Here is a 16,745-nt window from a genome sequence, read left to right on the forward strand (position 1 = left end):
TTAAACTGGCCTATAATCTCACCTCTCTGCTCTCGCTTCCTAAATTTTCATCAGAATCTGGTCCCATCTATCATCTGTTTTCACATCCCCCATACACTGAGTAACACTATGTATCTGGACATGTACAGATATTGGCTAATGGCTAGTTGATGCCAATTTCCTTGAATACCCCTATTTATTATAAAAGATGGCTTTTTACCTTTTGTGTCGCCCCTATTTCCACATAGATTGTAAGCTTGTGAGCAGGGTCTTCACTCCTCTTTTTTGAATCATCTCTGCTTTATGACTGAACATTTGGACCAACTGCGCGCTCTCCCATACATCACAAGGGCACTAAACCTAGCAGGATCCAGGGCAGCGCTATGCTCTTTGCCTAGGAGACCGGCCAACTCAGCACAGACTGCAAACATGACCAGTAACCTACAAAATGAGCCTTAAACAATATGATTAAAAATCCCTAAATTCTTGAGAACAGACAGTATTTTTAATAATTGCAAAATTGATTATTTTTAAAAACACTTTGCAATTGTATCTATTTTCAAAGATGAGACAACCCCTTTAACTCCAAAGTATGAAATAAAAATATATTATATTTTTTTTCGCTTCAAAAGCTGTTTCTAGCCTTTAAGAAATCACTATAACAGTAAATCTTCATAGTATATGAGAAGGCAAAATAAATAGATTGGTGATTACTTCAGTGGATACCAAAAATACACATATTTATAAAATATGTTTCCTATATAATAAATGTGGACCTAGGCACAGCTCTCTATACCCAGTACTGATTAGTTTTAAGGGTTGGATTCGTCTTCCGACAATGCTCAGTCATTTCAGGATCCATCTGTAGCCAAGAGTTTTGTTGAGTAGCGACTCCCAAGGAGGGAGCGGAGTTTGTACGTAAGTGGTCATGTCTCGACGGCAGTAATGGGCTTACAGAACAGTAGTCATTGTTTTTATGTAGAGGGGTTACTGTCACTGTTGGTACAGTGACACTTCGCTCTGTATATGAGGAGGACACCTGGGGCACCATGCTATAGGAATGGCTTCTAACGTGTGGTGGAGCCTTCTTCTTTGCCTTCCGTTTTCTAAGAAGGAACCAGATGATGAGGATGACAGCGAGCAGAAGGATGGCAAGGACAACCAGTGGAATAATAATAGAGAGAGGACTGGTTTGCTTTAGTTCAGCTTTTCGAGTAACTGCCATCAGTTTAATGGTAGTAGTATCTCTAACGGAAGGGGTGGCGAGTCCTACATCTGCAGATGGGATGGGTTCCTCAATTTTTTGGTTGCCCCAACGATAGCGGTTACCAAATCTTTTGATAGGAACTTCTGTAAGGTTTTTATTTAGCCAATGATTTGAGGTCCGTCTTTCGTAACCCAAAGTGGTATAAAATGGAGAGTGGGATGTGACTGAAGAAGCTCCTGAAGTGGTAGTAGACTCTACCATCAATGGTTCATAAGGGACAACAGAATATGTGAAATAACCCCAAGCAGATGGCACGCCATGAGCTTTAAGCATGAAAACAAAGGAATCATTCAACATTTCCTGGTCTGTGACGTTGGCGTCAATATATATTGATATATGTCCTGTATCTATATCACTTTGATTGAACATCTCAGTATCTGCATACAGATCTTTTTTGAGTGTTTTTCTTTGTATTTTTCCATACATTGGTGGATTAAGTATTAGATATTCTGGGTCACTGTTGGTCAGGTTTCCTAGTTCAGTAGCATCCAAATCCATTGTCTTTATAGTGTACATGAGGCGAGCAGGGATTTTCAGATTAGGTCTAATATTTACTAGCGGTTGCACTGTGATGTTGACTTCATGTCCGGTGAGGTTGGTTTCAGAAGTAAAGATCGATACCTCAAACCTATCTTCAAACACTGTGAAATTTTCGATATGGTACGTCACTTTCTCCAAGTCTATATCGACTTGGTCAAACTTCGTCACAGGTCTCCTATCAAGCATGAAGTTGCCAAATCTAGGAGGCTCTGATACTTGATACGTAATGGTCGTACTCTTTCCATCTGTTGATGCTGCCAGATTACTATTTGACAGGGTCAAAAAGGTTCGCCCTTGCAAAAGGATCAGATTGGTTTTGTTAACCAGTGTAATGGAGACGGGTATGACATCCAGGTTAAAGAGTTTATAAAGTGGTTTATGCTTCCCATCAGACACGCTGAAATAAAATACTCCAGAATGTGAACTTCCATCTTGTATAAACCACAAGTCACCATTATTGATATCTGCCTGTGTAAAAGCCTGGACGGAAGCATTGAGATTGTCCGATTTTGTCAAGTAGCCATTGTTTGGCACGCTGATAATGGTGTATTTTATATCTTCAGGAGGATTGTCCAAATCTTCAACGTTTAGGTTTTCAGGACCCAAGGCAATCATTCTTCCTTGCAGCACTATTAAATTCGGCCTCTTTGTCTTAAGCTCAGGCACTTGGTCGTTAACCGGAATGACGGTAATATTGAACCTCTCTTCTATCACATCCATGTCCGGTTTCACTGCCGATTTGCTTTTTAAATTTAACCAGGTGGCAAAAGTGAAGTCATCTGTAGGCGACTCTGCTCCATCGTGTACATACATGATACCAAATTTACTGATGATGTATTGGGAGAAGTTTGGCTTCTCTTTCGTAATGTTCCTGTCTCCTACTATGATGACACCATGTTTTGGCAAAGAGGTCACCTGGAACCAGACTTCATAGAAGGGACGCTGGGATTCTGGCAGTCTGGCTAAAAGATTTGAGCCATCTAACTTTGACTTGTCTATTTGCACTTTTCCTCCTTCCACAACAGAGGCACCTGGTAATAAAGGGAAATGAAATACCTCAGTAATATCGCATGCAAATTGTGCAAGTACAAGCCATTGTTCTTAAGGCCTGCTGACCTGTATTGGCAATAAGGCGAGTGGATCTACTGGGATCACTGATCTCGTAGGATACTCTGATCAGGAACACTTGCATTTCTAGAACAGCTGGAGGAGAGGACACAGAGAAGGTAAAGGAATCCTGCACACTCCACACCAAGGCTTCAGTGTCGGTGTGCTCATATACAATTTCTCCATCATCGATCTGCAAAAGGCAAAAGCACAAAGTTCCAAAATGTTAGCAAGATATAGAGGCTATAGATCCTATAGAAATCCAGCACTTTCCTGGAGCAGATTCCCATAAAGAAACATCGAGGTGACATCCTGTAACAATACACACAGAGAAACCAGACTGATGTGGCAGAAGGATCCAACCACAAGCCTCATTCACACAGCTTCATTTCTGCTTACATCCTACAGATGGTTCTGATGTGAACAGAGCCTTAGGGTCAATTTACAGTGCGTGATGCATGACGTTAAATGACCACCGACTAGTAAAAATGTTTGCCGATCGGAGCAGGTTTAAAAACCTGTTTACACAGGACGACCCAGCTTCAGTTGGGCACAGAACGATCAGTGATAGGTCATTCAAGGCACATAGGCTGCCATGGTTGTCCGCAGCACAGATCCTTGTTGCACAAGATAGTTTGCTGCTGAGAACAATCTTTTGTGTAAACCAAAACATTTTTACACCCAATGAACGAGAGTTCTGCTTGTACTTCGAGTGATCGCCAGCCCGTTTACACTGCACGATAATCATGCGGTGTAAATGCACAGTTAGCCTGCCAACAAATCTTATACTACAATACCAGATTATTGCAGTATATAGTGTAAATGATGGTTTCCAATGTAGCCTGTGGCTGAGCTTCACAGGAGGACCTTCAGCAGGCCCCAATGAGGACTCGATGGGAGTCGGTTCGCGATTGCTCCATTTAAATGCAGTTGTCTGTGATTGTCATGGCAGCTTAATGGTTGATCAGCAGCGATCAGAGCCAACTCCGGTCATAGACTATGCAAAGGATTTGGAGCTCTGTATCAGGAAAAAACACATCACAAACTAATATGTATAGGTGTACTAGGATACAGAGTGTTGGACCTAAAAATCTAAGGGTTATGTTTTCTCTTTATGGAGAGTGACATGCCAGGTCTGGCAAATCAGTATGAGGAGGCTTAAACACCTTGCATGCTCCTCTGGGAAATTAAATATGCAAATGGTCTCTTTAGAGAGGAAGAGAACTTGAACTCTAGCGCCACCTATTGGAGCAGCGATCCTGCAAGTCAATATCGACCCTTGCAATATGACTTCGGATAAAAGCCAAATCAAAATCGCAATTTGCAGACACAGAGTTTCGGGGTATTGTAGGATTGCTACTTCCAATAGGTGGCACTAGAGTTCAAGTCCTCTTCCTCTCTGAAGAGACAATTTGCGGAACTAAAAATGACATTGAGATAAAAAGGTGAAGAAGGACACAATGCACATTTACAAGCCCACCCAGGTAAAATGTAAAATATTTGGTGCTTCTCACCATCAGTTGGGTGAAGCTGGAGACCTCCTCTGTAGTATTTTCTTGAACAATTCTTAAGATCTTCCCGTGTTTGGGAGAAGTAGTGATGTCATAAATGATTGAACGGTTATGTAGGTTGTTCTCATCGTTGGTTGCAGCTTTTAATACATCTGAAGAAATTGTTCTCCTTATGCCTGGAAAAAAAAACTGTACTACCTTAGTAATGGCAGTATCTAACAAGAAAGGCATCATGTGTCACCTATACAGGTCGTACTGCTGAATCAGAACTTTTTATATATTACATTTATTATGCTTCTGGATTTGGAGAGACCACAGAGCATAATAAGGGACATTCAATTTGAAGAGAAATAACTTCTCCACAAATCAAAAATTCCCTGGAAAAAAAGGCGCAAACAGGTGAATTTGAATTTTGTTTGATCCGCTCTTCTCTATGCAGGACTCATTCATATTACTGGGTTGTCTGCTGCTTTTGATGCACAGTAAATTAAAATGTAGGCTAGCTTTACTAAATATGTTATCACTACTATGTCAGTAACGTACGCTCCAGGCTTCTCCAGCCCAACTCATACCTGGAAACACACCCAACCCTTTATTCATTTCCATGTTGATGACAAGAGTCCTTGCGGTGATACTGAAAATTTGCCTAGGTGCGAAGTTCACACCGTCTGTAACTTGGAAGTTGAGACCTCCAGACATGGAACCTGAAGAAAACCAAAAATAGAAAACACGATGTATTGGTTGTCCGTATCTAATTGTGGCCGACCATAAAGGCAAATTTCAAATCGACATTAAATTTAACTGAAATAAAAACATTGGGGCCGATTCACAAAGCTACAAGTACCAAAAATGCAGATTAATCTGTGCTAACACTGTCTTTCTTGCTTTACACCACATTTATTAGGAGTTTTACATTTATTTAGGTTTATTAGGTGCTCTAGATATATTTTAGACAAAAGTAGGCAATGGTTGGAGAAAGGGGTGGCCTATATCGTGCCAAAAATGGACAGAATTTACTTTATGGGCCAAGGTAAACCAACTAACACATGGCATAGTATTCGACCAGGCAGTCTTAGGATGCACCGGATAGATCAGCCGGTAGGAAACACTTTGAGAAATTTGCCGCATTTTAAAGACTTTCTAATCCAACTTTGCACTGTCTAAAAGTTAAGTAGCTTTAGTAAATCTGTCCAAATGTGTACTTATAAATCACCATCCACATCAATTATTCTCATGATAAATACTACATAGTAACTAGCTAACTAAATGGTAGTTATCTGTACAATTAAAAAAAAATAAAAAAAATAAGAATAAAAAAAAAACCCACACAAATACTCTTTCAGCAGCTACAGAAGTATATTATAAGTAGGAAAGACTGAAATGTTTTGTATAACTCTTGTGTTTGGAGACTTCTTCCTTCTCCATATTTGCTATGCGGACTCTTCCTAATCTGCTGTCAGCCAATTCCCTTTGTGTCATTCTACTAAAACGCTCAGGCTCAGATTCATCATTTGCGGTTTTAAGTTACTTTTCTTTTTTGGCTCGTGGTATTTGCAGATGTTTTATTTTTTTGAGCCAAATTCTTCAAAATAGCGCACTTTAATTTAGCGCAATGTCAAAAATTATCATTATTTTTGTCCTCAACCTTATTTGCCACTTTTTAGTGCGAAAAAAGTCAGGTGCCATTAAATGTCGCAAAAAATGTCCCGAAATTTCCATAAAAAAAAATCACTCTAGAGAGGGGACTGGATTTTGTTTGTGTAAAAAATGTACAACGTTTGGAAAAGTCTCGAAAGATGAATCAGGCGAATATATCTTGAAGCTCCAAACCTGCACAAAAGTAGACAAAAAAAGTGCAAAAAGCAATGATGAATCGGCCTTTGAGAATCTGCAGCTGCATCCCCCTCCTCCATGTTTTGTGTATGCAATTTTTCATTAAATGGTTATAGACCAGTTACAGAGAAGAGGTAGTTTCCACTTTCCCTTAATAACTTATATTACAAAGCTTTATAAGGTTACATAATAATACTGATTTACATAGAAGACAATAATGATGTGTCCATCTTATAGTTGAGGATGAGTTAAACTATTTTTATATGTGATACTTGTGATGTCCTTTTAAAATGGTTACTCATGATAACTGTCTCAAATACAGGTGCATCTCACTAAATTAGAATATCAAAAAGTTAATTTATTTCAGTTCTTCAATACAAAAAGTGAAACTCATATCATATAGAGTCATTACAAGCAGAGTGATCTATTTCAAGTGTTTATTTCTGTTAATGTTGATGATTATGGCTTACAGCCAATGAAAACACAAAAGTCATTATCTCAGTAAATTAAAATAATTAACAAAAAGCACCCGCAAAGGCTTCCTAAGTGTTTTAAAAGGTCCCTTAGTCTGTTTTAGTAGGCTCCACAATCATGGGGAAGACTGCTGACTTGACAGATGTCCAGAAGGCAGTCATTGACACACTCCGCAAGGTCCCAGAGTTCCAATTTTCATTTGGAAATCAAGGTCCCAGAGTCTGGAGGAAGAGTGGAGAGGCCACAATCCAAGCTGCTGGAGGTCTAATGTGAAGTCTCCACAATCAGCGATCGTTTGGGGAGCCATGTCATCTGGTGGCTTAGGTCCACTGTGTTTCATCAAGACCATAGTCAGCGCAGCCGTCTACCAGGAAATTTTAGAGCACTTCATGCTTCCCTCTGCTGACAAGCTTTTTGGAGATGGAAATTTCATTCTCCAGCAGGACTAGGCACCTGTCCACACTGCCAAAAGTACCAATACCTGGTTTACACACAACAGTATCACTGTGCTTGATTGGACAGCAAACTCGCCTGATCTTAACCCCATAGAGAATCTATTATAGAGAATCTATGGGGTATTGTCAAGAGGAAGATGAGACACCAGACCGACAATGCAGACGAGCTGAAGGCTGCTATCAAATTAGGGTGACCTTGTCGCTGGTGGGACGGCTTGTATACTTTTTTTGATCAAAAATAGTTCACTAAGTACCCTATATTTCATATGCAACTTTGCTTTACATTTATATATAATGATGGTAGGGTATGTGATATATTTTTTGTCTTTTGTAGGTTTTGTATCTTTTTGCTAGTGTGAACATGCTCTTATTTCTTGCATGTGTACCATCTTAGACCTCAGTTCACATTGCTTGGTTTTCTGTCTTGTTTGCATTCTGTGCAAATTAGGGGTGTGGCATCCCCCTTGTTGAGCTGGTCAGTATATACAGTGGTGGCCAAAAGTATTGGCACCCCTACAATTCTGTAAGATAATACTCAGTTTATTCCTGAAAATGATTGCAATCACAAATTTTTTGGTATTATTATCTTCATTTAATTTGTCTTCAATGAAAAAACACAAAAAGAATTGTCCTAAAGCCAAATTGGATACAATTCCACACCAAACCTAAAAAAGGGGGTGGACAAAAGTATTGACACTGTTTGAAAAATCATGTGATGCTTCTCTAATTCGTGTAATTAACAGCACCTGTAACTTACCTGTGGCACCTAACAAGTGTTGGCAATAACTAAATCACACTTGCAGCCAGTTAACATGGATTAAAGTTGACTCAACCTCTGTCCTGTGTCCTTGTGTGTACCACATTGAGCATGGAGAAAAGAAAGAAGACCAAAGAACTGTCTGAGGACTTGAGAAACCAAATTGTGAGGAAGCATGAGCAATCTCAAGGCTACAAGTCCATCTCCAAAGACCTGAATGTTCCTGTGTCTTCCGTGCGCAGTGTCATCAAGAAGTTTAAAGCCCATGGCACTGTGGCTAACCTCCCTAGATGTGGACGGAAAAGAAAAATTGACGAGAGATTTCAACGCAAGATTGTGCGGATGGTGGATAAAGAACCTCGACTAACATCCAAACAAGTTCAAGCTGCCATGCAGTCCGAGGGTACAACAGTGTCAACCCGTACTATCCGTCGGCGTCTGAATGAAAAGGGACTGTATGGTAGGATACCCAGGAAGACCCCACTTCTTACCCCGAGACATAAAAAAGCCAGGCTGGAGTTTGCCAAAACTTACCTAAGAAAGCCTAGAACGTTTTGGAAGAATGTTCTCTGGTCAGATGAGACAAAAGTAGAGCTTTTTGGGAAAAAGCATCAACATAGAGAGTACAGGAAAAAAAAAGAGGCATTCAAAGAAAAGAACACGGTCCCTACAGTCAAACATGGCGGAGGTTCCCTGATGTTTTGGGGTTGCTTTGCTGCCTCTGGCACTGGACTGCTTGACCGTGTGCATGGCATTATGAAGTCTGAAGACTACCAACAAATTTTGCAGCATAATGTAGGGCCCAGTGTGAGAAAGCTGGGTCTCCCTCAGAGGTCATGGGTCTTCCAGCAGGACAATGACCCAAAACACACTGCCAAAAGCACTATAAAATGGTTTGAGAGAAAGCACTGGAGACTTCTAAGGTGGCCAGCAATGAGTCCAGACCTGAATCCCATAGAACACCTGTGGAGAGATCTCAAAATGGCAGTTTGGAGAAGGCACCCTTCAAATATCAGGGACCTGGAGCAGTTTGCCAAAGAAGAATGGTCTACAATTCCAGCAGTGCATTGTAAGAAACTCATTGATGGTTACTGGAAGCGGTTGTTCGCAGTTATTTTGGCTAAAGGTTGTGCAATTAAGTATTAGGTTGAGGGTGCCAATACTTTTGTCTGGCCCATTTTTGGAGTTTTGTGTGAAATGATCAATGATTTGATTTTTGCTTCATTCTCTTTTGTGTTTTTTCCTTGCAAGCAAATTAAATGAAGATAATAATACCAAAGAATTTGTGATTGCAATCATTTTCAGGAAGAAACTGAGTATTATCTGACAGAATTGCAGGGGTGCCAATACTTTTGGCCACCACTGTATGTAGCTTACCACGGGCTTAGGTGGTCTGATTTTGGGACCCGGTTCTATTTGTCTACCCTTTTATATGCATTACTTCAACTTTGATATACAGTAAGGTTTTTAATATAGACAGTGTAGGACCGTCCCAATTAGGGTCACCTTGTCGCTGGTGGGACGGCTTGTATACTTCTTTTGATCAAAAATAGTTCACTAAGTACCCTATATTTCATATGCAACTTTGCTTTACATTTATATATAATGATGGTAGGGTATTTGATATATTTTTTGTCTTTTGTAGGTTTTGTATCTTTTTGCTAGTGTGAACATGCTCTTATTTCTTGCATGTGTACCATCTTAGACCTCAGTTCACATTGCTTGGTTCAAAGCAACCTGGGACTCCATAACACCTCAGCAGTGCCACAGGCTGATCGCCTCGATGCCACACCGCATTGACGCAGTAATTGATGCAAAAGGATCCCCGGCCAAGTATTGAGTGCATTTACTGAACATACATTTCGGATTGTAAAAACATTTTTAAAGCTGTTGTTATAAAGTATTCTACTTTACTGAGATAATGACTTTTGTGTTTCCATTGACTGTAAGCCATAATCATCAACATTAACAGAAATGAACACTTGAAATAGATCACTCTGTTTGTAGTGACTCTATATAATATAGGAGTTTCACTTTTTGTATTTAAGAACTGAAATAAATTAACTTTTTGATGATATTCTAATTTAGTGAGATGCACTTCTAAGTGTCTCAATATGCACTGTGCCCTGTTGACAGACGAGGACCTATTACATTGTGCTAAGGGGTAAAACCTAACAGACCGCCTGGCTAAAAGTCTTTGTTAAAAAAGAAAGAGATATGGACATCTAAACACCATAATGACTTACCACTGTGCACAAACACCAAGTGACCATCACTTATGTGTTGCTGGGTAAAATTCAGAATGCTTTCATCCGGATGAGATTTGAGGGCTAGATGACCATTGCTTGGTGGTGTAATGGAGAAAACAAGCTCCTCAGGGGAGGAGTCCTTATCTTCAGCAGATAGATCATTGGTTGTCACTTCAGTCACTGAGCCAACCCACACCTAGAAGACAGAATAAGCAAGTCTCACTTCTTATGCACTCAATATTTATAGGAAAAGAGTACACTGCCAAAACGTACATTGTTTTAACCCAAGTATATGCTTCTGTGGTAACAGGAGAGCTTCGTTTTTGAGTTTTAAATTTTTCTTCCACCTTTTCTTACAAGAGTCATACCTTTATTTTTTGATGACATAGTTATATGAGGACTTGCTTTTTGCAGGACAAGTTGTAGTTTTGAATGACACCATTTATTTTACCACAAAAAATGGGAAAAAAAACAATTCCCCCACTGTTTTTTGGGTTTTGATTTTAGGACATTCATAGTGCAGTAAAAATGACCTGGAAACATTATTCTTCAGGTTACTACTACTGGGCTATGCGCACAGAGTTTTTTGAAGAGTTCTTGGAGCAGAAATTGAGCTCCACCAAATTTTCAAAACTCCTCAAATACTTTGAGTTTCTACTCCGAAATCTCAGCAAATAGACTCCATTTGCACATAACCATAAAGCAATTCCAAACTTGAGTTGTTTTGTATGTTTTAGTGGTTTAAAATAATATTGGTTTGTGTTACCATCTTCCAAAACCAATAAGTTTATTATGTTTCTGTTGATGGAGCTATACTAAAGCCTGTTTTTCGTAGGGCGAGCTGAATTTTTTATTGATACCACCTTTGAATATATCCAATCTTTTTATTGTATGTATCTATTATGCAATAAAATAATATAATAATAATATACATTTTACCTTAAATCGTTTGTACTATACATTGCAATACGTTAGTATACAGAATTGTAAAATATAATAAAAATCAAAGTCTTCTAAAAAGCCCAGCCTGCAAGAGACAAGTACTGGCTGTATAACACAGCTGGCACCTACTCTGTGGGGAGCGGGAACAACTCCAAAATTAGGCAATAGTAGACATAATGCTTTAGACATAATGACCACTTAGGCCGCAAATAATTTCTCAGTATATTGGTGAAATGCGGCTGATATCAGAGTGTTAGAGTTGGAAGGGACCTCCAGGGTCATCGTGTCCAACCCCCTGCTCAATGCAGGATTCACCAAACCATCACAGACAGATGTCTGTCCAGCCTCTGTGTGAAGACTTCCATTGAAGGAGAACTCACAACCTCTCTGTATCTTCTCCCTTTCAGTTTCATTCCATTGCTTCTCGTGTTTCCATATGTAAATGAGAATAAGGATGATCCCTCTACACTGTGACAGCCCTTCAGATATTTGTACACAGCTATTAAGTCTCCTCTTAGACTTCTATTTTGCATTCCCAGATCCTTTAACCGTTCCTCGAAGGACATAGTTTGCAGTTCGCTCACCATCCTGGTCGCTCTTCTCAGAACTTGTTACAGTTTTTCGATTTCTTTTTTAAAATGTGGTGCCCAAAACTGGACACAGTATTCCAGATGAGGTCTGATCAAGGAGGAGTAGGGGGGGGGGGATAATTACTTCACGTGATCTAGACTATACTTCTCTTGATTCATCCTAGAACTGTGTTTGCCTTTTTTGCAGCTGCATCACACTGTTGACTCATGTGCAGTCTGTGATCTATTAGTATACCCAAGTCTTTTTCACATGTGATGTCGCTTAGTTCTATTCCTCCTATTCTGTAGATACAATTTTCATTTTTCCTGCCCAGGTAAATGTGGCGCCCTGCTACGCACTGGTGCCACAGAACCCAGAAGGGTGCATGGATGGACTTCTCCACAAGAGGCCCTCACACATTCACACACCTCCACCCTACCACCTCAGACAAGCAGAGGGAGCCCGTTAGGGACATATATAGGGAGGGTGAAGCCAGGCAGCTGAGATCAGTGTTCAGAGACAGAGAGGAACACAGCTCAGAGTTGAGCAGAGAGCGTGCTGACGCTTAGAGAGCAGCAAGCTGGCTGCTGTGCTTAGTCGAGCCAAGGCCTACAGCACGTGTGAAGGCTTAGCGAGGGCCTTGAGTGGGCCGAAGGCGAGAGGAGAAGGAAGAAGTAGCAATAGGGCAGAGGAGCATACCAGGCTCGCCCCGATATATACCGGACACCGGGTCCGCGCCTACAGGGACATTTATACTCCGTAGGAACCACCGGAGGACTACAGGTCCCAGGTTCACCAAACGCTGGCTACAGTACCAGGGCTAGGAGTCACGGAGGTCCCAGCGTCCAGGGAGAGTGATCTCCAAAGTGAAGGCCCTACCACCAGGTCAGCAGGTGCAAAGTGAGACTGTAACCAAGCTAGGCCTAGCTCCAGGCAGGTCAGAAGCTTAGAGAAGAAAGCAACGGATCAGGAGGCCCTATACCCACTCACTGGGGAAGCGCCCTTCACCTGGAGTACCCTGGACCGTGCCTGCAGCATCACCAGTAAAGGTACTGAAGCTTACCCCCGTGTGAGTGTCCGTCTTTCCTCTGGGATCGTCCTGCCATCTCTCCCCTGCACCACCATCCAGTACACCCCATGCTGCCCTGAGGCCCGCTCCACCTGTGGGGAGCCATTCCATCACAAGCTGCCCTACCATCTGCCTCAGAGGACTGCTCCGCAGCGGTGGCACCCCTTAGCTGCATTCCACAGGTGGCGTCACGAACTTTCCAAATCCCATAAACACTGTGTGCAGAATTATTAGGCAAGTTGTATTTTAGAGGATTATTTTTATTATTGATCAACAACTATGTTCTCAATCAACCCAAAAGACTCATAAATATCCAAGCTTAATATTTTTGGAAGTTGGAGTGGGTTTTTTTTTCGATTTGGCTATCTTAGGAGGATATCTGTTTGTGCAGGTAACTATTACTGTGCAGAATTATTAGGCAACTTAATAAAAACCAAATATAATCCCATCTCACTTGTTTATTTTCACCAGGTAAACCAATATCAGTGCACAAAATTTAGAAATGCAAAAACAAAAACAAAAAAAATTAGTGATCAATATAGCCACCTTTCTTTATGATGACACTCAGCAGCCTTCCAACCATAGATTCTGTCAGTTGCTTGATTTATTTTCGATCAACATTGCGTGCAGCAGCCACCACAGCCTCCCAGACACTGTTCCGAGAGGTGTACTGTTTTCCTTCCCTGTAGATCTCACATTTTATGATGGACCACAGGTTCTCTATGGGGTTCAGATCAGGTGAACATGGGGGCCATATCATTATTTTTTCTTCTTTTAGACCTTTACTGGCCAGCCACGCTGTGGAGTAGTTGGATGCATGTGATGGAGCATTGTCCTGCATGAAAATCATGTTTTTCTTGAACGATACCAACTTCTTCCTGTACCACTGCTTGAAGAAGTTGTCTTCCAGAAACTGGAAGTAGGTCTGGGAGTTGAGCTTCACTCCATCCTCAACCCTAAAAGGTCCCACAAGTTCATCTTTGATGATACCAGCCCAAAACAGTACCCCACCTCCACCTTGCTGGCATCTGAGTCCAAGTGGAGCTCTCTGCCCTTTACAGATCCGGCCTCTGGCCCATCCATCTGGCCCATCAAGAGTCACTCTCATTTCATCAGTCCATAAAACCTTTGAAAAATCAGTCTTAAGATATTTCTTGTCCCATTCTTGACGTTTTATCTTATGTTTCTTGTTCAAATGTGGTCATTTTTCAGCCTTCCTTACCTTGGCCATGTCCCTGAGTATCGCACACCTTGTGCTTTTTGATACTCCAGTAACGTTGCAGCTCTGTAGGAAACCTACAGATAAAAGGGCGGTATCTCTCTCCCGCATCAGTTGTTTACAGAGCATGAGAGGACCACCAGGTTAGTAACACGAAATTTTACAAATTAAGAACTCGTGGCTACAATAAGTAACTAATAAGTGTGCGCACCCACACGTGAAGGGAGGGAATGTACGGGTGCCGTCATGGGCTCTGAGAAATCCCGTTACCGGTAAGTAACTACGTCTTTCTCTTTCCCCCATGACGGCACCACGGAGAGAGTTGCAGAGAAGTGACTCATTAGGGGGGGGGGGACCACAGCTTCCAGAACCCTTCTCCCAAAAGAAAGGTCCGAAGAAGAGGTTAAGTCTAGCCGGTAGTGATTAAAGAAGGTAGAGGGGGAAGACCAGGTTGCCGCTCTACATATCTGCTCTATCGTAGCACCGGCCTTCTCCGCCCAGGAGGCCGCCACCGCTCTTGTTGAGTGGGCCTTCAGTCTCTCCGTGGCAGCTTCTCCACGTGAGGAGTATGACAGTGTGATGGCCTCCCTTATCCATCTGGCCAGCGTGCCCTTAGAAGCTTTTTTCCCCTTACAAGGGCCCTGAAAGCAAACAAAGAGAGAGCTATCCTGCCTACACTCCTGTGTTGCCTCTAGATATCGGATTAGACACCTTCTGACATCTAGTGTATGTAAGACCTTCTCTTTCGTGTTCCTAGGGTTAGGGCAGAAAGAAGGGAGGGTGATTTCCTGGGACCTGTGAAATCTTGATGCCACTTTCGTTAGATAGGCCGGGTCGGTTCTCAGAGTAACCCTATCCTCCGAGATTTGTGTGAAGGAGGGGCCTGCCGATAGGGCCTGAATGTCACTAACCCTACGTGCGGATGTGAGAGCTACCAGGAGTGCTGTTTTTAAGGACAGAATTTTTAGGGACGCTTCCGACAGAGGTTCAAAACGGGCCTCCGTTATTGCTGAAAGGACCAAGTTTAAATCCCACGGTGTAGTATTTCGGGATGGGATGGGTCTGGACCTAGCTGATGCTTTAATAAATCTAGATACCCATCTATCCCTAGCTAGATCAACAGTGTAGAGTGCTCCCAGGGCTGCGACTTGAACTTTTAGGGTACTTGTGGCCAGACCCTGCTCTAGACCCCTCTGTAAAAATTCCAGGATAGCTGTCAAAGGAACCTCCCCGTCCCACCTGGAACCTGAGACTGCAAGGAACTTCTTCCAGGTTTTCCCATATAGTTTGGTGGTCACTGGTTTTATACTTTGAAGTAGTGTGGTGACAAGATTTGGGGAGAAACCTTTGTCTTTCAGAAGAGCCCTCTCAAATTCCAGGCTGTCAAGTGTAAGCTTGACGCCCGAGGATGGAGAACCGGACCTTGAGAAAGAAGGTCCGGAAGCTCTGGAAGGACCCATGGGTCGGAGATTGATAATCTCCTCAGCCATGGAAACCATGCTCTTTTTGGCCAAAAGGGGGCTATCAGGATTACCCTTGCTTTCTCTTCCCTGATTTTCCTCAGAACGGCCGGAATCAGAGAAGTCGGAGGAAAAGCGTAGGCTAGAGGGTATTTCCATGGGATCATGAAGGCATCCACGGCTACGGGATTCCCCCTGGGATCTAGGGAGCAAAAAGAGTGTGTTTTCTTGTTGCGATTGTTGGCGAACAGATCTATGGAGGGCCGGCCCCACATTTGTACAATTTGTCGAAAAACTGAGTGACTTAATTCCCACTCGCCCTGTTTCAGCTGTGTCCGACTCAGAAAGTCTGCGGTACGATTTTCTATTCCTTTTATGTGTAGAGTGGATAGGGATTGTAAGTTCTCCTTGGCTAAGCGAAAGATGACCTCTGTCGTTCGCATTAGGGACTGGGACCGTGTACCCCCCTGGTGGTTCAGGTACGCGACTACTACTTGATTGACTGAAAAGACCCTCACGTGATGTCTTTGTAGTGTATGCCTGAATTCCCGGAGGGCCCGCTCTACCGCTAGGAGCTCCTTCATGTTTGAGGACATTAGTTTTTGGCTCTCTGACTAGACCCCCTGAGCTACAAGATTGTTGAGGTGAGCTCCCCAACCCCCAGGACTTGCATCTGTGGTCAGGATTTGAGGTGTCGGGATAGTCCAAGGAATCCCCCGGCCTAAATTGTCTACGTTCCCCCACCACTCTAGGGAAAGTGTGGTTTCTGCAGACAGCGTTAACTGCCCTTCTAAATGCCCTTTTAGGGATTTTTCTGCCTTCAGAATTTCCCACTGTAGGGTCCTGGTATGAATTTGGGCCCACTGGACGGCCGGGAAACATGCTGTCAGGGAACCCAGATGGGACATGGCTTTCCGTAGGGACATGGATGGGTGGGACTTTGCCCGGGACATCTGGCCCATGATTTTGCAAATTTTCTCTGTGGGGAGACGACACTTCTGTCTTTTCGAATCCAGCACCATGCCAAGGTATTCCTGTATCTGGCATGGTACTATTTTGGATTTCTCCAGATTCAAAAGCCATCCTAAACGAGTCAAAGAATCCATGACTTTCCCTAGATGGGATTTGCAATCTAGGGAGGAGCAGCCTATTACAAGGAAGTCGTCTAGGTATGGGACGACCAGGGTATTCTGTTCCCTTAGATGAGCGATTACCTCTGCCACAATCTTGGTGAAAACCCTTGGGGCTATGGCGATGCCGAAAGGGAGGACCGTATATTGATAGTGCCTGACCACTCCCCCCATGGAGACTGC

The 16,745-nt window shown here is 42.4% G+C and overlaps 1 protein-coding gene across 1 annotated transcript in view; it reads right to left on the minus strand.

The window, feature by feature from the left end:
* Window positions 1–212: 212 nt before the first annotated feature.
* Window positions 213–16,745, minus strand: part of LOC141268469 (chondroitin sulfate proteoglycan 4-like) — a 43,803-nt gene continuing 27,270 nt past the window's right edge. Inside the window, exons 6-10 of the mRNA XM_073680328.1 lie at window positions 10,170–10,368; window positions 4,977–5,108; window positions 4,408–4,580; window positions 2,903–3,086; window positions 213–2,817 (exon numbers count right to left, since the gene is read on the minus strand). Coding sequence (XP_073536429.1) covers window positions 770–2,817; window positions 2,903–3,086; window positions 4,408–4,580; window positions 4,977–5,108; window positions 10,170–10,368 — 2,736 coding nt within the window. The 3' untranslated portion in view covers window positions 213–769. The remainder of the gene's footprint in view (window positions 2,818–2,902; window positions 3,087–4,407; window positions 4,581–4,976; window positions 5,109–10,169; window positions 10,369–16,745) is intronic.

This window comes from Phyllobates terribilis, unplaced genomic scaffold (assembly GCF_046119375.1).
Source record: "Phyllobates terribilis strain yellow unplaced genomic scaffold, ASM4611937v1 Scaffold_1__5_contigs__length_1240528914, whole genome shotgun sequence".
NCBI classification, from domain to species: Eukaryota; Metazoa; Chordata; class Amphibia; order Anura; family Dendrobatidae; genus Phyllobates; species Phyllobates terribilis.